Consider the following 27,056-nt stretch of genomic DNA (forward strand, 5'->3'; position numbering starts at 1 on the left):
TGTCCTGTGCAGGCAGCATAAGGAACAGCATCTGCTTAGACAACTGACTAGCTATGAGTTGTAAGGAGCATTGTGTGAAACTAAATGATGGTCATTTCATCCCCACACTGGGTTTTGGAACCTACACACCTGACAAAGTAAGTTATCCTATGGTGGAATGTTAAAAAGAATGTTAAAAAGAATATAGAAAAGAATTCTAGAATGATTGGAAGCTGAACTGGGTTGACATGACTTAGCCACTTCTTGTATGAGGGCTGGGAATTCATTGGTTTTCACGTCTTCTAGCTATGCCCACACCTTCTTGTAAATCTAGATTATTTGAGAATACATTCTTTTCATCAGCATTTAATCTGTCAAAAAGAAGCTGGGTCTATAGCCTCCAAAACAACATTTGGGGTGTCATTTAGTATTACAGAAAGTGAAAATTCAATGGTCAGGGAATGACCATAGTGATAACTTGTTTCTCCAAATACTATTTCTGGTTGCTCTCCTAGGTTCCTAAGAGTAAGGCCTTGGAGGCTACCAAGTTAGCTATAGATGCTGGCTTCCGCCATATTGACACTGCTTACGTATACCAAGTGGAAGAGGAGGTAGGGCAGGCCATTCAAAGCAAGATTGAAGAGGGCATTGTGAAGAGGGAAGACATATTCCTCACCTCAAAGGTATTATGTCTACAGTGTGTAAGTATGCAAATGAATGGTGTGATGTAAGAAGAGAAAATTATGAAATCAAAACAGTTATTGGTGTACCTTCTATTCTTATTTATTTCTCACACAGGATGTATTATGTAAAACAGAGAAAGAGAGTCAGTGGATCATGCCTGTAATCCTAGCCACTTAGGAGGCTGAGATCTGAGGATCATGGTTCAAAAGCAGCCTGGGCAGGAAAAACCGTGAGACTCTTGTCTCCAATTAACCACTAAAGAACCAGAAGTGGAGCTGTGGTCAAGTGGTAGAGCACTAGACTGAGCAAAGAAGCTCAGAGACAGTTGTCAGGCCCTACATTCAAACCCAGGACTGATAGACTCGTATGCACACAAGAAGCAATTTACAAAGATCATGACTATTTACTGACTGTATATAAATCCATAACATTGAAGTGCCTTTATGTGTATGTCCTTAACTCAAAGTACCATTATTTAGAATGGGCTCTGAGGTGAGATAGACTATGCCGAAATTATGACTTCCCTTCTCCCCTTGTTTATTTTCTACATTTTCTTCACATTTAGGAGATCAGTTTTTAACACTCATAAATATCAGAGAATTGATATTATCTGGATAGTAAATGATTTTCAGTTAAAATGTACTGATTTGTATAACATGTTCAAATGTTCAAAATATGTCCCTCCAGCCATGTAAATATAAAGATGTTAGTTGTTCATGTATTAATGAATGAGAGATGTAGAGCAATAATAAATTTATAATGTGCATGAAAAGTAATTCAGAGATTGGAAATCATTATTACTTGATTAAAAATTATCCCTTTAAAATGTATTTCCAATTTCTACATATCGATGAACAATAACCCAATATTATGGGATTCACTTTGACAGGGCAAATAAAAGGAAATCAAAATATGAAGGGTGTGTTTTCCAACATCTGTTTCTTTCCAGTACAAACTGAATCAATCTTATGTGACATAAACGTCCATGCTTGGATCATTTAATAATCTAGCACAATTTCTATTTTTTGACTTCTGTAGCTTTGGTGTACTTCCCTTCATCCAGATCTGGTCCAACCTAGCTTGGAAAGATCACTGGCAAGCCTCAAACTGGACTATGTTGACCTCTATCTCATGCATTATCCAGTGGCTATGAAGGTAGGCAATTTATATTATCAGCTTTTTCGCGATCAATATGTATGACAAACTTTGTAGGTATGACCATAATTTCCACAAATGTTTGAGTTAAGCTTCTGTCAGGAACTGAAATAAAGTTTATTTGTATGTTTTACCAACTATGCAAGTAAATTAGACAAATATTAATGGATTAAGAGGTACAAAATTCAAGTGTTGTCTATATTTAGAGATTACAGATAACAGTTCAAAATGACTAGGCTTATACAACATTTTCTCCCATCATTACTAGAGGCTTCTTTGTTTCTCAGCCTTGTTTATTGGTGGCAAATGTGGTCTTGAAACAGTTCAAGTGTCACAGTCATTAGCAATCAGTAGCTTCTCCACAACTTCCATGATCAAGGGCCGACTTGGATATAATCTATACGAGCCTGTCCTTGAAACAGCAGGTGTTCAGGTAGCTAAAAACTCTTGATAGTTAAGGCAGGTTCAATATAGAGATCCATTGTTGATGATGGTCTTTTTCAGTGAAACTTATACATTCCACTAGAGGAAACTGTTGGAATAAGTAGAGTTACCTATGTGAACAGGAGACTTCATCAGGACTGGTGGAAAGATTGTTTAATAATACTGTACACATAATATTAGTGAATAGAGCAACTTATACACCCAAAGATATTCCTAAGAACTTAGTACACAAGCCACTTGATAGTTCAGTATGGGGAGTGAGTGAGGCTCTACTCACTTTTTTGTATGTTCAGTGACTCATTCCCTCTCATACAAGGGTTGTATGGATAACAAATATGTGACTAATGAGACTGATGTAAGTGATTCTTTTCTAGCCAGGGGATGACCTTTATCCAACTGATGAACATGGAAAATTGATATTGGACACAGTGGATTTTTGTGCCACATGGGAGGTGAGTGAGTATTTGAAGGAAAGGCAACAGAGGAAGCTGTCAGAAGAGAGCTGGGTGATATTTCTCTACCTGACAATGAGGTATATAACCTTGGTTATTAACATTCATTGGGTTTATGAGGATGTTGTGCTGGAGCAGTGGATAAATTGATGGAAAATAATAGAGAGAAATGGAGAGAGGTGGAATCGAAGGCAATAGGAATAGACATCTTTGTCTTCTTATGTAGTAATGTCTCCAATTCTCCAATAAGGACCCAGAAATTCTTTTTCTGTCTGCTATTGTATCTTTTGTTGTTATCTTTATCATTTTCTCCTTTGGGCAGTCGATTCTAGTGAGTTTGTCATTTCTGGCCAGTCTAGCTGGTGTTTGTTTGTTTGTTTGTTTGTTATGGGATACTGGGCGATCAAACACAGAGCCAAGGTAACCTCACCTGCTCTACCACTTAGCAATATTCCTAGCTCCTGACTGTGTTCCCTTGAACAGTTCCATCTTTCATGTGTATTGATGCGTGAACCATACAAATGACTTTTCATTTCCACTTGCTCTGCAGGCCATGGAGAAGTGTAAGGATTTAGGGTTGGCTAAATCCATTGGGGTGTCCAACTTTAATCACAGGCAGCTAGAGAGGATCCTGAACAAGCCAGGACTCAAGCACAAACCTGTCTGCAATCAGGTGAGCTGCCTTAGCCTCCTCTTCACCTTTTATTTCAATTTTTTTATTGTGAAAATATTGTACAGAGGGGTTACAATTGAAGTGCCCAATTTCGGACGCCCCCTCACAGACCACCGAGATCATGATCAATGCAAACAGCAAAGAGTTGTTTATTGCAAGCTCGAGCTTGGTCCTCCATGCACTTGGTAACTGCTGACGCTAATAGGCCCCGAGCACAAAATCAGCATAGCTTTTATAGTATTGAACAAACAAGTTCACAAGTTCAGGGGGTTTCCACACAATCAGTTACATGATTGGTTAAAAATTGCATAGTACTGAGGTTTGAGTCCACCCTGACCACACTTCCCTTTTTCTGCTGGAATACTTGGGCAATTGCTCTGTTTCTTAAGGGTGGGCAGGGTTGGTGGCAACCTGTGGTTTTATCAAGAACTGTTCCTCTTTCGGGGTTATTCTGAGGGTAGTACAGCTACAGGTTGGTGGGGTTAATCTTAAAATGAAGTTACTTTAGCTCTTTATTCCCTCCTCTTCTAGAGCATCGGGGACCAATCATGTTCCCCTAATTGGCACAGTGTTCTATATTTACAGTTTGGTATTGGGATCTCAGAACTAATAGATGGACTGCACTAATCTCTTTTTTTACAAGGTCTAATTGTAACAAAATTAACAGTACCAAAGGCCCTTACATTTTCTTTCGCCAGTCCTGACTCTGTCTATCACACCTAACTTTAATTTTATACCAGCTGTACTCATAAGCTCCAACTTTTAAGACATACTCATACCATTTGCTACATACTTAAACTTTCTGAGGTTTGTCTTCCTTTTTTTTATAAACATTTTATAACAATCATTACTTTTCAAATTCTTTTTTATCCAGAGGATACCAAATTTTCCCCAATTTCTTTTCCAAGGCTTTCTTTACTACCCTCCTCTTCTTTACAATTCCTTTAACTTCTTTGTGGCTAGAGTTTAAAACTGCCCATTTTTTCCTGTTGCTTGTGGAACCAAGTTACTCAGAACAGCCTCAAGGCACCACTGAGATGGAGAAGCTTGCTAGATTTTAAGGCTAAGAGCAGGGCTGGGTCTTATTCTTTTACTGACTACATTGATCACTATGCACTGAAGTGCCTAAGGCATAGGTTTAAGGCACACTCTCAGGTTTACAAACTTTTTCTGAGTAGATGAATTTCATGTAGCTGGTGTCAGCTCAATTACTGCCAATTAGGGCTTTTGGCACATACAGGGGTTGGGATTTAAACTATCCCCCACATTTTACAACCTTAGCTTTTTAGTACTATCACATATGACTGACAAGTTTCTGTCCCTTACAAGGTAGTCATGAACATTAGGCATGCTTACAAACTATCTTCCCTTGACCTCCTGGCTCTGACCAGTTTTTGAAGGGCCACGCACAAATGACTGTAGGATCTGACATTATTTCTGCCATCCAAGCAGTGGCTTACTGCCTCTGGATGTTCCACCATTGCTTTTGTCCCAGGATTGTCTTCTCCACACTGGGATAAATGCCTCATTGGCATTTCCCTTAGCTGGTTGCTGGACTTGAACTCGGGGCTTTTAGCATGAATGAATGTTGAATTTTATCAAAGGCCTTTTCTGCATCTGTGGAGATAATCATGTGATTCTTGACCTTGGCTCTGTTGATCTGTTGGATTACATTTATTGACTTACATATGTTAAACCATCCCTGCATCTCTGGGATGAAGCCTACCTGGTCATAGTGTATGATTTTTTTTATGTGTTTCTGGATTCTGTTAGCTAGAATTTTGTTAAGGATCTTTGCATCTGTGTCCATCAAGGAAATTGGCCTGTAATTCTCTTTTTTGGTTGGGTCTTTGCCTGGTTTGGGGATGAGTGTGATATTGGCATCGTAGAATGAGTTTGGGATAGCTCCCTCCTTCTCTGTTTCTCTGAAGAACTTGAGGAGTATGGGTATTAGGTTCTTCTTTAAAGGTCTTATAGAATTCTGTTGTGAATCCATCTGAGCCTGGGCTTTTCTTTCTTGGAAGACTTCTGATTGCTTCCTGTATTTGGTTGTAGGATATTGGCTTATTTAATTGATTTACTTCTTTGCTCAGTTTGGGCAACTTGTTTTTCTCTAAAAATGCATCCATTTCTGCCAGGTTTTCTTTCTTTAGAGAGTATAACTTTTGAAAGTAGTCCATTAAAATTGTTTGGATATCTTGGGTATGTTGTGATTTTTTCCTGTGGCATCCCTAATCTTGTTAATATGGGTTTCCTCTCTTCTTTTTTAAATTAATTTTGCCAATGGTCCATCAATTTTATTTATTTTTTCAAAGAACTAGCTTTGTGTTTTGTTAATTTTGGTTATGATTCTCCTATTCTCTATTTCATTATTCTTCACTCTTAGTTTGGTTATCTGGCTCCGTCTAGTAACTTTAGGTTCCATTTTTTCATGTTTTTTCTAGCTGTTTTAATTGCAACATGAGATTATTTACTTGGTCTGTCTCTATTTTCTTGATGTGGGCACTGAGGTCAATAAATTTGCCACTCAGGACTGCTTTTGCTGTCTCCCACAAGTTTCTTTGTGATGTGTTTTCATTTTCATTGAGTTGTAGGAATTTTTAAATTTCTTCTTTAATCTCTTCTGTTACCCAGGCATTGCTTAGAAGTGTGCTGTTCAATTTCCGTGTATTTGAGTAATTTCTGTGGTATGCTTTGTTATTGAGAACTAGCTTGAGTCCACTGTGGTCAGATAGGATACAGGAGATTGTCAATCCCCTTGTATTTGCTTAAGTTTCTTACATGAACTATGAGGTCTATTTTGGAGAAAGTTCCATGAGCTGCTGAGAAGAATGTGTACTGTGTTGTTTTAGGGTGAAATACTCAGTAGATGTCAATTAGTTCTACTTGAAGTATGGCCTCACTTAATTTGGTAGCTTCTTTGCCAATCCTCTGGTTGGTAGACCTGTCCTTTGGTGAGAGTGGGGTGTTAAAGTCTCCTAGTATTATCGTATTGGGATCTATTTTATTCTGTAAGTTTGAGAGTATTTGCTTAACATATTTGGGTGCACCAATGTTTGGGGACTATAAGTTGATGATGGTAATATCCTCCTCTTGGATTGTTCCCTGTATTAATATGTAGTGCCCGTCCTTGTATTTTTGTATTGATTTTAATGAAAAGTTTATTTTGTCAGCTATCAGGATAGCTACACCTGCTTTCTTACTGGGGGCATTTGATTGGTAGATCCTTTTCCACCCCTTCACTCTGAGTTTGTTTGTATGTTTGGCTGAGAGGTGGGTCTCCTGAAGGCAACAGATGGATGGGTCAAGTTTTCTGATCCAATTTGCAGTTCTTTTTCTTTTATTTGGCGAATTAAGACCGCTAATATTAGAGATAGTATAGTGAGATGCATTGTGGGTCCCTGTCATTCCCTGTTTTCCAAAGTTTTTCTTCTTTCCTTTCCTCCTGTGCTTTCTCAGTTAGACTTCTATTAATGCCTGTCTGGGTGCAGGTCCCTGTTCCTGGTTGCTTTCTTCAGGTTGTGTTCCCCCTCTTAGTATTCTTTGCAATGCTGGCTTATGTTTATGTATTCATTTAGTTTTTCTTTGCTATTAAAAATTTTCAGCTCTCCATTGAATGTGAATGCTAGCTTTGCTGGGTGTATCAGTCTGGGTTGGCAGTTATTGGCTCTCAGGGCTCGTATGGTACTTTCCCAGGCCTTTCTTACATTCAGTGTTTGTGTGGAGAGATCTGCAGTGATACTATTTTTTTTCCTGTTGTAGTGTAGCTCCTTCTTCATTTTTGCTGCATTCAAGATTGTTTCCTTATTATTCAGATCTATCATTTTTACTATAATGTGTCTAAAAGTGTTTCTTCTGGGACCTTGCTTGTTAGGTGTTCTATATGCTTCTGTTATGTAGGTGAGATGGGGAAAGTTTTCATCAATTATCTTGTTGAATAGGTGTTGCATTCCCTTGCTTTAATATTCCTCACCTTCATCCACTCCAATTATATGAAGGTTAAATTTCTTGGCACTATCTGCTTGCCCTTGAATTTCCCTTTGGTATAATTTAAGTGAATTTTCCATATCTGTCATTTTTTTGGTCCAGTTGGTGTATTCTGTCTTCTGTATCTGACATTCTACATTTCCATTTCGCTCACTCTGCTAACATGGCTTCCATTGTGGTTTGCATGGAGGAAATGGACTCATTTATTGATTTGATGCTGGTTCTCAAAGTACTAATCTCACCTCTTATTGAGGTGTGTACTGCCTCCATTTTTGCACTAATCTCACCTCTTAGTGAGGTGTGTGCTGCCTCTATTTTTGCTTGAATCTCCTGTTTGATATCCTGCATCTCTTTCGATATTTCGACCCTGTGTTCTTTCCATTTCTGGTCTATTTCTCGCTTTATTTCTTGAGTCATTGCCTCCAGCATCTCTTGGATGTAGCTTTTGTCTTCCGTTTCTGCTTTGCTCTCACTGGGGCTCTCCCCTGGGTGGCTGTTGGCTTTTGGGGATAGCTTGCTATCCTGGGTGTTGATAATTTTTCTCTGTGATTTTCACATGGGGATTCAGGGATTATTGGAGACTAATCTGAAATTTTGTTTTGGTCAATAGGTGTCTGTCTTTGCTTGGTTGCTGTTTCTGTGCTGGTAGAGAGAGTCTGTACCTGGTCTCGGTTCTGTTGGGGGCCGACCTCCAGCTGCTGGTCTGACCCACATAGGGTTCTCAGTTCTCTGCTATAGATCACTGGCAGTTCCTGCCTTTAGAAGGTTTGAGCAGCCCAGATGCTCCTGTTTGCTCCTATAGGTGCTCTCGGTGAGATTGGATGTGCTGGATGCACTCTCCCAGATGCTGGAGTCTGCTATGAGCTCCTGATGTTTTTTATTTTTTATTTTTTTGGCTGGTTGTGGGCTTGAACTCTGGGCTTGGGCGCTGTCCCTCAGCTCTTCAGCTCAAGGCCGGCACCCTACCACTTGAGCCACAGCACCACTTTTGGTCCTTTCTGCTTATGTGGTGCTGAGGAATCAGATCCAGGGCCTCATGCACCTAAGACAAGCACTCTACTGCTGAGCCACATTACCAGCCTGAGCTCCTGACTATTATCTGGTGCTGGTGGCCTGTGTTGTCCAATTCCCAGCCTAGAATATATAGGTCAGGTTCTGGTGGGGTTTAGGCTTTTCTTGTTCTGAACCCCCGAGTCTTTTGCTGTCACAAGTGTGATCCCCAGGGGGTACAGTTCCCTGTTTTCCCCCCCTCTGATGAGGCATATGCTCAGCTTCTGACTTCAGTTGGGAGGAGTTGGTTAAGTTGCTCAGGCATTGGATCTCCAGGCCTGGTTCTGGCCCCCGGCCTGGGGCACGCCAGTTGGACCTGTGCTGTTGTGTATCCCACCTACTACACAGTTCAAATTTCTCCCACTGTTGGCTGTTTTGACCCAGGGACACGGTTCCTGGCTTGGGCATTTAAGCTCCCTTCCAGGGGCGCTCTTGCTCTAGCTTGGCCAGCTGGGTGTGGTCCATGGGCTGGTGGAGCTCTTAAACAGTTCCCAGTTTTAGTGGGTCCTGAGGTCCAGGTGTTGGGGTAGGAGGCCTGGGTCAGGGTCTGGGGATTCCCACCAGCTCTGGTCTCCCTTGAGGGATACACTGTTCCCTGCGGGGTACTCACCCTGGAGCTAGTTGTTGTTTCTGTGTGATGTAGATCGTTGGTTGCCATTGCAATCAGAGTCCAGTTTAAGTGGTTATGGGCTGGGCTGGGCTGGGCGGTGGTGGCTCTGCATGTTTCTCCTCTGTCTCTGCCTCAGTTGATACTGTTTGGGTTGTGCTGCGCGATGGACCTCGGGCCTCCACCCGAGGGGTTGGGGAGGGGCCTCCATGCAGGTTCTGAGTGCTGGGGTTTGTCACTGATCTTTCTGGATCAGCACCAGTTCCTTGCAGGTCTTCTGCTCTGGTTTTCTGTGGGCATCCCTTGTAGCTCTAGGGTTCCCGCTGTGGGGCCGAGTGGCTTTGGCGGGATGGAGCCTCTCTGCTCAGATGGAGAGTGAAGGGTGGGGGTGGGATCTTGGTGCAGGGTCCCGGCTCCTGGGACTCTAGCAGCCCCCCACCCGGCGGGGCTGGCCATGGCTTGGCACACTGCCATGTGGCCAGTAGAGGTTAGGGGAGGGGTCTTCACACTTCTCTGTTCTGAAATTCTTCTTTTTCTCTCTTTCTTTTTTGTTTTTTTTTTTCCGCCTCCTGTTTTTCTCTGGGTGTTCATCTTTTTGTTGTTGTCAGTCTCTTGGGGAGATTAAGCATTGGAACTTGAACTCTCTTTTTGGTTGGGGAGAGCTGAGTACTGCCCTGTTGCCATCTTGGTCTTCCCTAACCTTTTACATTTTAAATTTAAACTCACCCAATTGTTACAGCATGCTGACAATTCTTATCTTGAACATGTTCACAGACACATACTAAACGCTCGCACAGATCTTGCCGCACACAGATCTTAAAGCGCAAAAATCAAAATCAGTTGTATGTACACTTTTTAAAGTTTTTAAACAAAAATTTAAGACAGTATTTCTTTTAAACTAAGTACCTTTGTTGAGCTTCATTTTTCCAGAGCTTGCTTGTTTAGCAAGGTGATTCACCAATGGGTCTTTTGAATCCCTTCTGTTGGAGGAGGGCTGTGGGAGGGGGTCACCTGAAACTAAACTGGTATGATTTTTTTATCCAATTTTAAACAAGAGCACTTTACAAATTGTTACATTGTCAGGACTAGCTCAAAAGTTCAAACCAAGCACACAGCCTTCCACACCCTCCCTGCCCGCAGCCTCCACAAGGAGAAAATGCAGCCTGAGGCTTGAAAGGGAACCAAACGAGTCCAGCAACCTTCCACACCTCACAGGGAGGGGAGGCATAGCAGGTCTGTGACTGAGCCCAGCAGGAGGTTGGAACTTTTATTCCCCCAGAGATGTTTAAATAAATAACAAAAATACAAATAAACACAAAAACCAAGGATCCACATTTAAAACTGGTATCAATTCTAAAACTATAAAACAACAACCAAAGGCTGAGTTGGGGAATAATGGGCCCCCAGTTTATCCCTACCAGAACTCTGTGCCTTTCTCAATCAGCAAGCTGAATCCAGAGTCTGCTGAGTGAGCCTGCCACTCTCACCCAGAACTTCCCTACCTTAAAAACCAGAACAGAAAACACACTGAAGTAAAAAAGACAGACAAGTGGCCACAAAGACATAATCAGGTCTCAGTGAATGGAGTGACATCTCACCACCATTTCCAAGTGGGACTTAAATCCATTTACCAGAGGACTTGAACCTCCTCTTCTTACCTCTGGAGATTTATCTTTTAGATTCCTGCAAACGTTGACCCAGGGGTCTTCCAAGGTGGAGGAAAATTCCCAGTCATCTTGGGGCAAGGGAAAGAAGTTCCTAGCTGCTGTCCCCTCAGACTGACAGGTTCTCCACCATGCTCAGACCCCTCTCCCCACCTCCCCCAATCCCCCCCCCCCAGGGCCAAGGCCTGAGGCTGAGGCTAAGATCTTGCTGGGGCCACTTGCAGGTGGTCAGTGACAGTTTCATCCTGAATATGGTTGATAAATTGAAGGTCTCTCCGGCTGGCCACCCCCTGTCAAAGGTGGGCCATTCCAACTGGCAGTAAGTAATTAGTTTTTCCTTTTTTAATTTTCACACTTAAATTGTGGGTCCTGTCTTTAGCATCCTGGAAATGGTTTCGGGGAACTCAAGGATGCCCTCTTGATCTGAAAATGAAAGTAAGATGAACAAGGAAGAAGGTCCACAATGGTGTCTCTGATGATTAAAATTCTTATTTTAATGACAGCATACATTTTTTGTTTAATTGATTCCATTTTTGGGCATATATCTAGGATGCAGCATTTGTTAAGCACACTTGAGTTTGGAAGACTGGCAGGATATTGGACTGTAGGATCGCTATTACAGGAATAAGTCTAAGATTGTCTTTGAGAAGATTTAGCTGATAGTAAGGGTAGAATGAAATGGTAGACATTGGTACGGGCTTATGTGAAGTTTCAGTGTTTCTGTTCATCTTGGCTTACTTGGTTATCAGTACATTTACATGGAAAGGAAAACAGAATCTGTGAAAGTCATCCAGATTAGACTGATCATGCCATCCATTTATAGTGACACTAAAGGTAGAAGAAATGCACTCTGAGGAACTTACCACAGAACACAGAGCTGATTCAAGATCTGAAATATATCAAACATTTAGAATTATTGATACTTTTATATAAAATATTCATGTTCTCAATCCTGTATTGAAAGTAACTCACATGTGGTGACATTTATGTCCATGAGTCTCCATCCTAATCTGAAATACTTTGCTGAATCTCTTCAGAGCAAAGTGTAGACACAGCTCTTCCCTGTGGATGATCTTTGAGCATATCTCCTGGGAATGAAGATTTCTCCCACATGAACTTCTAGCACCGTACCCCAAGAAGTTAATAGTAATTTGTTTTCGACATTTAAATCCACGGTTCTTTTGTATTTCTATGCTCCCATGTTTTCCACACTTTATGTTGCCTTTCTTACATTCTTAACCTGAAATAGTCACCAAATCCTCCTGTCTTATGATAGTAATTAGGTTTTTTGCATCAATTTCTGTCAAGTAGGTAGGACAATTGATAGAATGCTATATTTTTCAAATAAAATTGTACTAGGGAGCATGCCATTCTTGTAATAGAAAAGATGCCTATTTTCATCATTTGGCTGACTATTCCTGGCCTCAGCTCTTTGTAAAGGCATGATTTACCATTTTGCAATCATGTTATAAATATTTCCAAAGTCCTTCCTACTTGTTCATCTCCAAGGTTCAATCTCAAGGCACATTTACACATAATTCTTTAGTTTCCATCAATGATTGTTAGGAAAATTAGAATCTCGGGATTTGTGCATATTTTTCTTCTAATTACTCTGCTTCCCTATCTTAGAATGCAAACAATTTTATTCCTCACCTGAATAAACTAGTCCTGTGAGATGAGGATTCTGATTAACCTTCCTCTTCAAAACAATGTTCTGATAAGGAATTCATCAGCAGGGGAAAATATTTTTGTCCCTCCTTTTGGTTTCTGCAAGTGTATTCTTACAAATTCATTAATGTTTATTTACTGTCTTGTTAAAATGGATTTTGCTAATTATTGCTTCCAATGCACAACTTTGACCGAATGTCACCAGCAGCTGTTTTCTTTGTGTGTGTATGTGTGTACCTCTTTGTAAAAATAAGAAATTACCTTGTTACAAGTAGATAATTGTATTTAGCATTGATAATGTGGTCCACAGAATTGATTAACTCAAGGAAATTACTTTAAGAAACATACAATGGGGCTGGGAAGGTGGCTCAGTGGTAGAGTGCTTGCCTTGCATGTATGAGGCCCTGGGTTTGATTTCAGAGCAACATATAGGCAGAAAAATCTGGAATTGGCACTGTGGCTCAAGTGGTAGAGTGCTAGCCTTGAGCTGAAGAGCTGACGGACAGGGACCAGGCCAGAGTTAGGCCCCCAACTGACCAAAAAAAAAAGATACATACAATGATGATAAGCATATAAGATTATTTTTATAACAAAAACATTACTTTATGCTGATAATTTTAATTCCAATTTAATGTTCCACATTTTTAATTGTTCAGCTTTGTCTGATATTTTAATGTGATAGCATTGTGTCTTATTCACGTGTAGGTAGAGTGCCATCCGTATCTCAACCAGGGAAAGCTGCTGGATTTCTGCAAGTCGAAGGATATTGTTCTGGTGGCTTATGGTGCTCTGGGAACTCAAAGATACAAACGATGGTAATAAGTACAGCAGGGACTTTGCCTAGAACACTATTGTTGAAAAGGTATCTTTATTCTTGTAGACTCAGCTTTTGTTGTTGTTGTTGGCTCTAGATGTTTTTTTTTCTTCTTTTCTTCCAGTCCTGGGGCTTGAACTCAGGGCCTAGGTGCTGTCCCTGAACTACTTTTGCTTAAGGCTAGTGCTCTACCACTTGAGCCACAGTGCCACTTCTGGCCTTTTCTGTTTATGAGGTACTGAGGAATTGAACTCAGGGCCTCATGCATGCGAGCTAAGCACTTCACCACTTAGCCACCTTCCCAGCCTGTTGTAGTTGTTTTTTTTTGTTTGTTTTGTTTTATTTCATTTTTGTCCATTGTGACCTTGAACTCAGGTCATGGATGCTGTCCCTGAGCTTTTCTGCTCAAGGCTATCACTCTATCACTTGAGCCACAGCTTCATTTCCAGTTTTCTGTTGGTAAATTGGAGGTAAGTGTCTCATGGGCTTTCCTGCCTGGGCTGGCTTCAAACCAAGGTCTTCAGATCTCTGCCTCCTGTGTACCAATGATTACAGGCCTGAGCCATCAGAGCCCAGCTTAGTCTCAGCTCTTTAAAGTACATTCTGAACTGGCCCAGGGGAAAATATGTATTTAAGTGCGCTCTTTTTTTGCTAAGCCAGTACTCCTGGTCTGAAAAAGGGCACTCCAATGCATTCTGGAAGTCTCCCAACAAAACTGAGTACTCAGCCTCTGGAGTTCAGCACTTCTGTCTCTCTTTCCAGGGTGGACCAGAGCTCCCCAGTACTCTTGAATGATCCAGTTCTTGGTACCTTGGCCAAAAAGTACAATAGAAGTGCAGCTCTGATTGCTCTTCGCTACCAGGTACAACGTGGAGTTGTGACTCTGGCTCAGAGTTTCAAAGAACAAGAGATGAAAGAGAACGTGCAGGTAATGAAGGTGCTGTTGGCATATGGGCTCCTATTTACTCTTCAGGTGAATCCTCTGAGCATATTTCTGGATCAGATGGTTGTCTGTAGCATTGGCTATGCCTGTGCTCTTGGAAATTTTTTCTCCTAACTTACAAAAGAAGAGATGAGAACAGCCATATTTTAGAATTAGGATTGGGAAGAGCAATGATATTTTGGCTTCAGAATTAAATCATCCATGCACAGCATATCCCTGCACCATTGATATTATCTTTTCTTAATTAGAGTAGTGATTTTTATTCTGCAAGTTATTATGTTTGTATTTTTCATTTGCTTTGTTTTGAGTTTCTCTACTGGTTGATTTCTTTCCTGTTTGTCCATTGATCAGGGTTGATGACATCACTTTTGCTATATTATTACTTGCAGTAGTTATAAAACAAACTGTGCATACTAGAGCATTTCTTTAGTTCAAGGTGCTATTGTTAAGCCAATTGCTGGTGACTCATGTCTATAATCCTAGCTACTCAGGTTGCTGAGATCTGAAGATTGTGGTTCAAAGACAGTCCCAGCAGGAAAGTCCATGAAACTGTTATCACCAGAAAACTGGCACTGTGGTTCAAAGTGGTAGAGCACTAGACTTGAAGGAAATAGCTCAGGTAAAGCACTCAGGGCCTGAGTTCAAGCCCCATGACTGACCAAAACAAAATATCCTATTGTTTGGAAACTTGCCGTAAATTCAGTAAATATTTTTCCATGTTGGCTGAGTTTGCAGCAATGTCAGAACTGTCACGTATGTTCTGGAAAATCAGACTAGTCTGTCTTGTGATAGTAATTGTGTTATTCCCTAGGTTCCTCAGTTTTGTATCAATTTCTTCCAACTAGTGCAGGTTGTATGTCTTCACATAGACATACACTAAGGCAATGTGCTTCTACTTGCATGCCTTCAATGCCCAGACTCAGAAATGGTATATAACTGCTTTTGCTAAATTCTACTATGTTAAAAAGTAAGCATATTCAAGGAATGGGGAAGTAATAACACATCCTACTAGAAGTTGGAAATCTGTGCAACAAAAGGTATGAAGACTGAGAAGTATGACTAGAATAAGGTCTTTTAATAACCAATTTGCATTCACACATTCTCAATATGAACTGTTTTTTTCCAAGCCCTGATTTATCAGAATATCTCCTCTAACATTCTCCTTGTGTTTGTATGCTGGTTTTCATGTGCTCTCATGTACAAAATTTTCTTCTGTGATTGTACTATTCATGCCTTTGCTTTGTCTCTGGTTAGTGTCAGGTCTTTTATACTTTGGAATCATAAGAACATTTTACTTACTCATCTTACTAAAGTATTACAACTTTCTTCTAATTCAATTGTAGCACACATAATACACATACATAATTTTAAAATGATAAATAGATGATCTCAGTGAGAGTAATGCATATAAGGCTTCTTTCCTACTTTGAATGTGTCATTTCCTCTCTCCTATTGCCTTAATATTGCTAGAACATCAGTCTTATTGTCCCATATGGAAAAAAAATATTTTCCTGAGCCTTCCCTTGTGCTATTGAAGAGTGTCTTAGCTATTCTTGACAGATTGTCCTGTTATATTTAGAATAACTTTACTATCCTCTTACCTGAATAAGTCTATTAGTGTTCTGATATCTACGTTGTGATTTTCTAAATTATTAACCAATCTAATTTAATTTCAGAAATTATTTTTTGGTCTCTCTGCTTCTTTCAGTGTCTGTCTGTCTGTATGTTTCTCTCTCTCTGTCTCCCTCCCTCTCTCATAGACATATACCACTACCACCACCACCCCCATCACCATCAAACTATAATTAGTGAAATTTGATTTGTTCTTCAAGGGGCCCAAATTAGGTGAAAAGATTCTCTACAAGCCATCTCCATTTTCCATTTAAGATGATATAATTAACATTTGGACAATGCTGATTTTAATTATGTTGAAAAGAGCCTTGTTCTTTTAATTGTTTTTTTAATTGATATAGAAATCTAGCTGCATGCATGAAGATATTTGAATTGTGTTGTTTCAAAACTTGCTGTTCAAATCGTTTAAATAGGGATACAGGTGGACCCATTGCAACAATGAGATGTATAAGTCGTTATGTCGAAAAATGAACTTTACAACTTTGGTGGAGGGAGGGAGGATCACGTGGGGGGGCGGGGAGTATGGGAAGGGATGGGAAGGGGAAACAAAGGAGGAAGCAACAGTGCTTGATAAGAAATGTATTCATTATCTTGCCCCTGTAATTGTAAACCCTCTGTATCGTATTTTCACAATTAAAAAAAAACTTGCTGTTCATTCTTTGGTAACTTCTATGAAGCTAAAATCTTTTAATAATATGAGCAGTGTTTCTGGGTCAGCTACTTTTCATGTCTTCTTTTGTATATAGATAGCACCTTGTAGCTTCAATAAACTTAGGGTTTCAAGAAATTTGAAAGATGCTTTAAATGCTGACTATGAAATCTGATTTATTTGCATATTCAAGATTGGTCAGTGTAGTGTCTAAGTATTTAAAAATGTTTCTGCTTGCATCATAGGTTTATGGATTCCAGTTATCTTTAGAGGACATGAAAGTCCTAGATGGCCTGAACAGAAATTTCAGATATCTTCCTGCTGATATGTAAGTAATGTTATCATTTTATTTTAAGCTTCAACTTCATTTAGTTTCGGGTCTCTTCTGTCCTTTTTAGAGCCTGCACACTTTCTTTGCCTCTCCAATGGCTCCCATTGTGGGAGTCAATGGAACATTTGTTTTTGAGTTTCTGAACTAGGAATATGTCAGTGCAGAAGACAACGAAATTTAGGAGAAGACAGCATGAAAACAAGTAAATGCTGTTTCCATCATTGAAGAAAATTCATAGTAGTAAAAAATGTCTTTCTCCATGGTCTATACTCAAGGAATGTGACAATGGGCATATGTCATACATGAGCATGAACAAGTAGTATATATCCCTTTGGTTGTTCATATTGTTAATTTGTGATAAGAATAAATGTGCTCCTATTTGAAAGGAGATTAGCAAATCTACAGTAGCATTGCTCAAAAATGGGTAGATACATTATCATTATTAAAATTTTTATTAGTATGGAGAAAGATGAAACTAAGCTAGGGACATAACACCATGAGAGACAAAGCACTAAACAATAAAAATTTACATTCTGGGCTGGGAAAGTGGCTCAGTGGTAGAGCGCTTGCCTTGCATGCCAGAGGCCCTGGGTTCGATTCCTCAGCACCACATAAGCAAAAAAGAAAAAAGCCGGCAGTGGCACTGTGGCTCAAGTGGTAGAGTGCTAGCCTTAAGCTGAAGAGCTGAGGGACAGCGCCCAGGCCCAGAGTTCAGGCCCCACGACCGAAAAAAAAATTTACATTCTTCTTAAATACTTCCATAGGTAATGTTTCTTTGTTACTTTTATATTTTGTATTGTATCCATTCTATGGTAATGTGGACCTATATTTTATAAATTACTTCTTCCATAACTGAATCTAATACAATATGGTATACATGATAGTAGTAACTAATCCAATAAAATAGCAAATTAATTTAAATTATATACATAACTTAAATGAAGTGGTAAAATTTAAATTACATTTGTCATCCCAACTATTACACCTTAAAGTACTTTTTGTGTTGGTTGCTCTTTGAAATTGTCTTTGTACTGAGCTTGACATAAGAGATTTCTTTTCTCTGTGAGAAACAGAAATAAAAAGGGGCATTTAAAAAATTTCTTTCCTTTGTTTGATGGACACACAGAAAGAAGGGAGAAGTATGCATCTATGCTTATTCTCATTTTTCCTGTGTGTTCTGTTCTGTTCAATATAGTTGGGAGAGTTTGGTTCTTATATTTTAAAACTACTTCGTGTAAAGTTAAAGTCATGAAAATTAGAATGGCAGAAAATAGTCAGAAAATATAATGATTAATTTCTAACTGAATTGTAGATTTATAGATATCACATATGAACTTCTATAGAAATGGATCCTAGAGCTTATGGTATGCATTCTTTGTCTTTGTAGCATTCTTGATCACCCTAATTATCCATTTTCTGAAGAATACTGAAATGGAGGCCTGTGTGACATCTTCTACCTGAAACTCCTGTGTACAGAGGGCCCCGTGAGGCCTAATGGCTCTGCCATTGGGATTTATCTGTTCTACTCCATTGCTGCCGCTTAGGAGTTACACTCAGCTTAAGCTGAGTCCCCACTCCCACACCCCGCCTAGAAGAGAATGATTTCCAATTTCATCACTTGTTTAAATAAAATTAAAGTTGTCTCCTTGAAGATCTGTCTCGCCCCTGTCACTATCACTTGTATGTTGTGTTTCCTATCGCCTCATTGTGACCCAAGACTGACTAGAAGTCTGAAGGTTGAGATTAGAAGACTATAATACTGTTTGTTTTGTTTTGTTTCAGACTAAGTAATGAAATATAGCCCCTTTGGCCTTGAACATGTGATCTCCCTGCCTCAAACATCAGAGTGCCAGGATTATAGGCATGCATCATTACACTTGGCTGTTAATGGCCACACTGTGGACATTAGAGAGGTGAGGATGGTCTTGTTCTCAGGCTTCAGGAAAATAATGGTTAGCAGGAAATTAACAGTCAATGTTCCTCCAGTGCATGACATTTAGCTAAAGGTTCTTAGTGTTGAAGGAGAGTTACAGTGCAAGAATAATCACTGGTCTCAGGGCAGCTCCATATTAAAGCACCTAAAAACTGTAGAGTGAAGTATTCCTGTGGAGGTTTGAACTCTGGTGAAATGGTGAATCATTAGCAGTGATCAAGATCAGGATTGAGATGAGATGCTAGGTCAGCAGGAAGGAGTTGAACACATCCCTCCTTGGGAAAGCTTCTATACCAAATGGTTTCTACATCATTCCATCCTGAAGACAATAGAGAGCTTTTCACATTTTTCATCAAATATAGGCTGAGCTGAATGCTGGTGGCTCACACTTAGAATCCTAACAACTCAAGAGCTTGAGATCTGATAATCAAGATTTGAAACCAGTCCTTGAGACTCTCATCTCTAATTAACCAGCAAAAAGCTAGAAGTGGAGACATGGACCAAGACATAAACCATCTGCTTTGAGCAAAAGAAAATGAAGTGGGAACAGGAGGGCCTGAATCAAAGGCCTAGTGTTGGCACGCACACAGACACAGACAAAGACACACACACACAGACACACACACAGATGAGACTATGAGTCATGCATAGCTCTGCTTGTAAGAAGAAAAATTAGACATAATTTGCCTTGCTTTGGAGTGCTTGGAAGTATTTATGACAGTTAGGATGTACTTACAAAATGGAGTCTACTGAATTGCATAAACTTAGCATGTTAGTTGGAGATGATATCAACAAAATGTTGGAAGGAGAAGGTCCAAGCTCTCCCAAAGAAACATCAAAAGTCTACCTGTCCACTGTCTAGTTAACAGTAAAACAGTTACTGGTAATCAAAGAGTTATGTCACAGATATCCAGTGGAAAAGAATAAGACTCAACTTGTTCGGGAATTTCATTGTATTTTTATCCAACATGGCCCAAAGCTACTACCACAGTGTGGTACTGGTCTGTAAGTAGCAGCAACAGCAAACAATTTATTTTTTCAATGCAAGGTAGCCGTACTCATGTTTGCTGTACCACCTGAGCCATATTTCTCTCCGGGCTTTTCCCTAGTTATTTGGAGAAGAAAGACTCTCCTGGACTTTTTTTTTTGTCAGTCATGGGGTTTGAACCCCGGGCCTAGGTTCTGTCCCTCAGTTCTTCAGCTCAAAGCGAGCAGTTCTAGCACTTGAGCCACAGCGCACCTTCCAGTTTTCTGGTGGTTTATTGGATGTAAGAGTCTCACGGACTTTCCTGCCAAGGTTGGCTTTGAACTGTGATCCTCAGATCTCAGCCTCCTGAATAGCTAGGATTACAGGTGTGAGCCACCAGTGCCCAGCACTCTCCTGGACTTCTATGCCCCAGCTTGTTTTGAACCTTGTTCCTCTGATATCAGTCTCCTGAGTAGCTAGATTTATAGGACTGAGCAATTAATACTCAGCTATGACTGCAATTAATTCTATTATTTTGTAGAGTTCATGGGAAAAGTAATTCACTCCAGTGCTTAGCTTTGTGAATAAGATTGGTTACTGACTCAATCTCACTTTGTATTATAAGTGTATTCACATAAATAGCAATATTGAACCAACTTGTACAACTTGTGATAAAAAGCTGGGTGCTGGTGGCTCAAGCCTGTAATCTTAGCTACTCAGGAAGCTGAGATCTGAGAATCACAGTTCAAAGCCAGCCTGTGCAGGAAAGTCTGTGAGACTTTTATCTCTAATAAACAACTAGAAAACCAGAAGTGGCACTGTGGCTCAAGTGGTAGAGCGCTGGACTTGAGCTGAAGAACGCAGGGACAGCACCCAGGACCAGAGTTCAAGCTCCATGACTGACAAAAAAACAAACAAATAAAACTTGTAATAAAAAACTAACAGGCTCATACTAAATCTTCAATGCAGTAGTTTAGCTGTCCTTGGCTGGACATTGTCAAATTTGTCTCAATGAAACACTGGCTTAATGAATACCAGAAATTTTAATATATAAAACCTCTTTAGAATTAATCACTACAGACCATGAGAAACTTTTGATGATGTTATAAAGATGCTTATTTACTGCTGAAATATATTTTCTTTGTTATTTTTATTATATATAAATGTATTGGAAAGATGCTCTACAGAGTAGTTACAGTTACATGAGCAAGGTAATGAGTCCATTTCCTATCCAACATTGTTACCTCCTCCTTTGTTTTTCCCTTACCATCTTCCCCACCTCCCCAATTCCTCCCTTCCCTTCTCTCAAAGTTGTAAAGTTCATTTTCAACATAGTGTCTTGTACATCTTGATGCTAAAATGGGTCATCCTGTATCATTTAGTTTAATTCAGGAAATTATAAACTGATCAATTTATTTACATGTGCACTGAAACTTTTAACATTTTAAAAATATTTTTTAATGTAAAGATACTCTACAGAGGGGTTACAGTTACATGAGCAAGGTAAAGAGTACATTTCCTATTGAGCATTGTTACACCTTCCTTTATTTTTCCCCTACCATCCCTTTAGTCACCACCTCCCAAATCCTCCCTCCCCTCTCACCCTCAAAATTGTAAAATTCATTTTCAACAATCTGTCTTGTATATCTCATTGTTATAATGGGTCAACCTATATCCTTGTTTCAGCATTTTGTTATTTCCCTTCCCCTCCCCAAATTAGAAAAATGTATATACAAGATGCAGAACACCAAAATCAAATACAGTGACAAGAGAGGTGTCCATTGGGGAAAGAACATACAAAGAAACAAAAAAATCACATAGTGCATTATAAGTACATTAAAAAGACCAGCAAAAAGATTAAAACCTCTTTTGTACCTATGTTTGGGTTCATTTTCCTTAGCATCCCGTTATATGGTCATATGTATATATCTCTTGATCTCTTCTGCTTGACCTAGACATATACTAGTTATTGTAGATAAGGGAAACCATGGGACCTATGTTTCTTCGAATCTGGCTTACTTCACTTAATATACTTTTTCCACAAGTCTTTCCATTTCCTACCAAATGGAGCAATGTCATTCTTTCTGATGGAGGCATAGAATTCAATTATATATATCACATTTTCGTGACCCATTCATGTACCGATGGGCTTCTGGGTTGGTTCCATAATGCTGCAATAAACATAGTTGTGTTGGAGGGTTTAGTATGGCTTTGTTGGTGATCCTTGGGGTAAATGTCTAAAAGTGGGATTGTTGAGTCATAGGGGAGCTCTATGTGGAGTCTTTTGAGGCCTCCATACTGCTTTCCAAAGTAGTTGAACAAGTTTACATTCCCACCAACAATGCAGTTGAGTTCCCTTTTGGCCACATCCCCTCCAGCATCTGTTGTTATTAGAGTTCTTGATTATAGCCATTCTAACTGGGGTGAGGTGGAATCTCAATGTTGTTTTGATTTGCATTTCTTCTACAGGTGAAGAAGTTGAGCATTTCTGCATGTGTCTATTGGCCATTCTTATTTCCTATTTAGAGAAGTCTCTAACTCTTTAGGCCACTTATTAACTGGGCAGGTATTTCTTTGAGGATTTGTTGTTGGGGGATTTAATTTTTTGAGTTCTAAGTATATTTTAGATATGAGACCCTTGTCCATTGTATGGATAGTTAAGATCTTCTCCCACTCTGGGATTTCTATTGATCTTGCTACCTATGTCCTTTGCCATGCAGAAGCTCTGCAGCTTCATGCAATCCCATTTGCCCAATCTTTCTTTGATTTGTGGTGTTTCTGTATCTTTTTTGGCCTGTGCCAAGGAGACCTAGAGTTTCTCCTATTCCTTCCTGTAATGTTTTATGGGTGTCTGCTTTGACTCCGAGGTCTTTGATCTATTTGGAGTTGATTCTGGTGCAGGGTGATATATTGGGATAGAGCTTCAGTTTTCTACAGGTGTTTAACCAATTTTGCCAGTACCATTTACTGAAGAGGCTGTCTTTCTTCCATTCTATTTTTTTAAGCTCTCTTATTAAAGATTAGGTGGCTATAGGTCTGTGGGTTCATTTTTGGGTCTTTAATTTGATTCCATTGGTCCTGAGTTCTGTTTTCGTGCCAGTACCAAGCTGTTTTGATTATTATGGCTTTATAGTTGAGTTTGCAGTTTGATATTGATATTCTTCCAGCCCTGTTCTTTCTGCTAAGGATTGTTTTTGCTATTCAGGGTCTTTTATTGGTCCATATAAATGTTTGGACTGCTTCTTCTATTTCCTTGAAGAATGAGGTTAGGATATTGATAGGTATTGCATTGAATTTGTAGATAGCCTTTGGAAGTATTGCCATTTTCACGATGTTAATCCGCTCAATCCAGGGCCATTGGAGGTTTTTCCACTTCTTTAGTTCTGCTTTAATTTCCTTTTTCAAGTTTTTAACGTTTTCGTCATAGAGGTCTTTCACTTCTTTGGTTAAGTTAACTCCAAGTATTTTATTTTTGTGGGGCTATTACACAAGGAGTTGCTTTCCTGATTTCAGCCACACTCTTCTCATTATTGGCATATGGGAAAGCCATTGATTTTTGAGGGTTAATTTTGTGTCCTGCTACTTTACCAAAGTTTTGAATCAGTTTGAGTAACTTGGGAGTGGAGTCCATGGGGTTCTTTAAATACAAGTCCCTGTTATCTGCAAAGAAGGAGAGTTTTACTTCTTCTTTTCCTATTTGGATCCCTTGTATGTTTGCATCTTATCTTAATGCTCTTGCTAAGCATTCTAATACTAAATTGAAGAGAAGTCGAGAGAGTAGACATCCTTGTCTTATTCCTGAATTTAGAGGAAATGGTTTTAGCTTTTTGCCATTAAGTATAATGCTGTCATATACAGCCTTTATTATATTGAGGAATGTTCCATGGATTCCTACTTTTTCCAGAGCTTTCATCATAAAGAAGTGTTGGATGTTATCAAATGCTTTTTTCTGCATCTATTGAGCTAAGCACGTAGTTTTTATCCTTGCTCTTGTTGATGTGCTTAATTGTATTAATAGATTTGCACATATTGAACCAGTTTTGCATCCTGAAATGAATGCCGTTTATCATGATGTATGATTTTTTTTGATGAGGGGCTAAAATTTTGCTTGAAGTTTTACATCGATGTTCATCAAAGAAATATGTCTATAGTTCTCTTTCTTTGATGAGTCCCTGCCTGGTTTTTGGGATGAGAGTTATGATGGCTTCATAGAAGGAGTTTGGTAGTGAACTTTAACTTTCAATTTCATTGAAGAATTGGAGGAGTATTGGAGTGAGTTCTGCTTTGAAGCCCTTGTAGAATTCAGCTGTAAATTGCTTTTCTTGGGTGGGAGGTCTCTTATTGCTGGTTCTACTTAGAAGTTTGATATAGGTCTGTTAAGTTGGTTTAGCTAATCTTGATTTAGTTTTGACATGTCAATATTTGCTATTAATTTGTCCCTTTGTTCCAGATTCTCAAGCTTATTAGCATAAAGGTTTGAGAAGTATTCCCTAATAAAGTTCTGAATCTTGGTTTTTTTCTGTGGTGATGTTACCAGTCTCATATCTGAGTTAATTTATTGGGTGTGTTCTCTTCTTTTTCTAATAAGATTTGCTAAGGATCTGTCAATTTTGTTAAAATTTTTTGAAAGAACCAACTCTTTGTTTTGTTGATTCTTTCTATGTTTTTTTAAAAAAATTGTTTATTTTATTTTTATTTTTTTCTTCTTGTTTATATTGTGAAAATACTGTACAGAAAGGTTACAATTACATGGGCAAGATAATGAGTACATTTCTTATCAATCATTAAATTCATTTAATTCTGATTTAATTTTAATTATTTCTCTCTGTCTACTGGATTGGGGTTTAGCTTGTTGCTCCTTTTCAAGGAGGTTCAGATGTCTCATTAAATTGTTGGTTTCAGATATCCTCAATTTGTTTATGTAGGAACTCAGAGCTATAAAGTTGCCTCTGAGTACTGCCTTTGCTGTGTCCCAGAGGAGCTGGTAATCCGTGTGTCCATTTTTGTTGAATATCATGAACATTTGAATTTCCTTTCTAGTCTCTTCTATGACTCACTGGTGGTTCAACAGTGTGTTGTTCAGCCTCCATGTGTTACAGAATATTCTTTGGTGGCTTTTGGTGTTGAATTCTAATTTTATTCCCTTTTGGTCTGAGAGTATGCAGGGCATAATTTCAATGTTTCTGAATTTGCACAAATTTCCTTTGTGACTTAAAATGTGGTCTTTTTTGGAGAATGTTCCATGTGCTGCTGAGAACATGTATTTGATAGATATCTGTGAGGTCCAGTTTATCTATGCAGTTGTTTATATCTGAGGGTTCTCTGTTGAGTTTTTGCTGGGTTGATCTATGCAGCAGGGATAGTGATGGGTTAAAGTCCCTAATAATTACTGTCTTTGGATCTATGTTTGATTTTAGGAAAAGCAGTGTGTCTTGGATAAATTTGGGTGCTCTGTATTTGCTGAATACATATTTAGAATTGTAATATCCTCCTGAGGGGGAGATCCCTTGATTAGTATGCAATGACCTTCTTTACTTTTTGCAAATTTTAATTTTCAGTCTATTTTATCTGATATTAGGATTGCAACTCCTGCCTGTTTCTGGGGGTGTTTGCTCGGTAGATTTTATTCCACCCGTTCACTTTCAAAATATGTTTGTTTTTGTGGGCAAGGTGTGCCTCTTGAAGGCAGCAGATAGAAGCATCTTGCTTTTTGATCCAACTAGACAGTCTATGTCATTAATTGGAGAGTTAAGTCCATTAATATTGAGAGTTAAGACTGAGAGGTGTTTGGTAGTTCCTGACATGTTATCCACCTTCATGGGGCTGTGCCAAGCTGGTTCTTCCTATGATTCTTGGATGTTCTGTTTGGGACCGTTTGTTTGTTTGTTTGACCTTTATTATGCTCTTGTTGGTTTCCTATGTGTAGGACATCTTTAAGTGTCTTTTGTAGGGCTGGTTTGGGGGAGATAATTTTTTGCTGTAGAAGGTTTTTATTTGACCTATTATGAAGGACAGTTTAGCTGGGTACTGTATTTTTGTTGATAGTTGTTTGTCTGTAGGGCATGGCATACATCATTCTAGGCCCCTCTTGCTTTAATTGTCTCTGCTGAGAAATCTGAAGTTATTCTGATTGGTTTCTCTTATTTATTTATTTATTTTTGGGTCCGGTCATGGGGCCTGAATTCTGGGCCTGGGCACTGTCCCTCAGCTTTTCAGCTCAAGGCTAGCACTCTACCACTTCAACCACAGTGCCACTTCTGGCTTTTTCTTTTTGCTTATGTGGTGCTGAGGAATTGAACCCAGGGCCTCATGGATGCAAGGTAAGCACTCTACCACTGAGCCACATTCCCAGCCCCTGGTTTCTCTTTATAGGTGATTCATCTTTCCTCCTTGAAAGCTTTAAGGATCCTTTCCTTGGTCTGAATTGATCCAGTTCAGATTACAATGTGACGGTGGGATGCCCTGTCCTGGTCTGGTCTATTTGGGGCTCTAAAGGATTCTTATATCTGCACAGGACTATCTTTTTGTGTGTTTGGGAAGTTCTCTGCTAGGATCCTATTAAATAAAATTCCTAGACCATTAACTTCTGTCTCTAGGTGCTCCTCTACACCCATTAGTCTCAAATTAAGCTGTCTGATGGTGTCTTCTACATGTTGAATAGGTCTATCATATTTCTTGGATTTGTCTTGAATAGTTGTCTGATCTTTATGTATAATATCTAGGCTGTCTTCAATCCCAGAGATTCGATCTTCTGCATGGTCTAACCTATCAAGACTTTCTATTTTGTTTTTTATTTCCTTACTTTTTAATTGGTCAGACTTGATGGTTTCAAATTCTTTGTTGGAGCTTTTTTTTAGGTTTTGTATGGACTTCTTTACTTCCTTAATTTGGTTTTCAGTGTTCATTCTCAGATTCCTTAGTTGATTGGTTATGGTTTCTTTGGGTTCCTTTCCTTCTGTTAGGCGTCATTCAGCATTCCATTTGTGGCCTTCCTGGAATCCTACAGCTGTCTGTTTGTGGATTCCATGAATGCCTCTATTAATCTTTCCCATTTCTCAACTCACTCTCACAATTCCTCTGTTAATTTTTGATTAGCCTCTTCATGCTTGTTATATTCTTGTATTAATCTTTGGTTTCTGCTGAAATATTTTATATCTACTGTTATCTGATGTTGTCACTTACTCAATGATTTTAATTGAGTTTCAAGTTTTTCTTAAACACCAAGTCTCTGAAGAGGCAAAAGAGATTATTATTGAAAACTGTTTGGATAATTGATTGAATTTGAGTTGTCATGTGAGTGGAACAAAGGCTCTTATCCATGGCCAAGTGTTCAAATGAAGACTTGGGTACATCATATCCAAGTTAGGTAGAACACTATAAGTAATGTTTAATGATGGGACTAAATCAAAATTCCGAAAACAGTA

At 39.2% G+C, this 27,056-nt stretch overlaps 2 protein-coding genes and 1 pseudogene across 2 annotated transcripts in view; all 3 read left to right on the forward strand.

Annotated features, from left to right (window-relative positions):
• On the forward strand, positions 1–18,406 carry LOC105980413 (aldo-keto reductase family 1 member C13-like). The gene is made up of 9 exons (XM_013009258.1): positions 1–137; positions 495–662; positions 1,702–1,818; positions 2,637–2,714; positions 3,265–3,387; positions 13,069–13,178; positions 13,940–14,105; positions 16,647–16,729; positions 18,120–18,406. The coding sequence occupies exons 1-9, from the start codon at positions 54–56 to the stop codon at positions 18,160–18,162; spliced, it is 972 nt and encodes a 323-aa protein (XP_012864712.1). The 5' UTR covers positions 1–53; the 3' UTR covers positions 18,163–18,406.
• Positions 1–27,056, forward strand: part of LOC105980410 (aldo-keto reductase family 1 member C4-like) — a 293,440-nt gene that overhangs the window by 65,509 nt on the left and 200,875 nt on the right. The window lies entirely within an intron of this gene.
• The window catches only part of LOC105980420, a 22,017-nt pseudogene continuing 12,498 nt past the window's right edge, over positions 17,538–27,056 (forward strand).

The sequence above is a fragment of the Dipodomys ordii genome, unplaced genomic scaffold (genome assembly GCF_000151885.1).
Source record: "Dipodomys ordii isolate 6190 unplaced genomic scaffold, Dord_2.0 Scaffold9, whole genome shotgun sequence".
In the NCBI taxonomy this organism is placed as follows: domain Eukaryota; kingdom Metazoa; phylum Chordata; class Mammalia; order Rodentia; family Heteromyidae; genus Dipodomys; species Dipodomys ordii.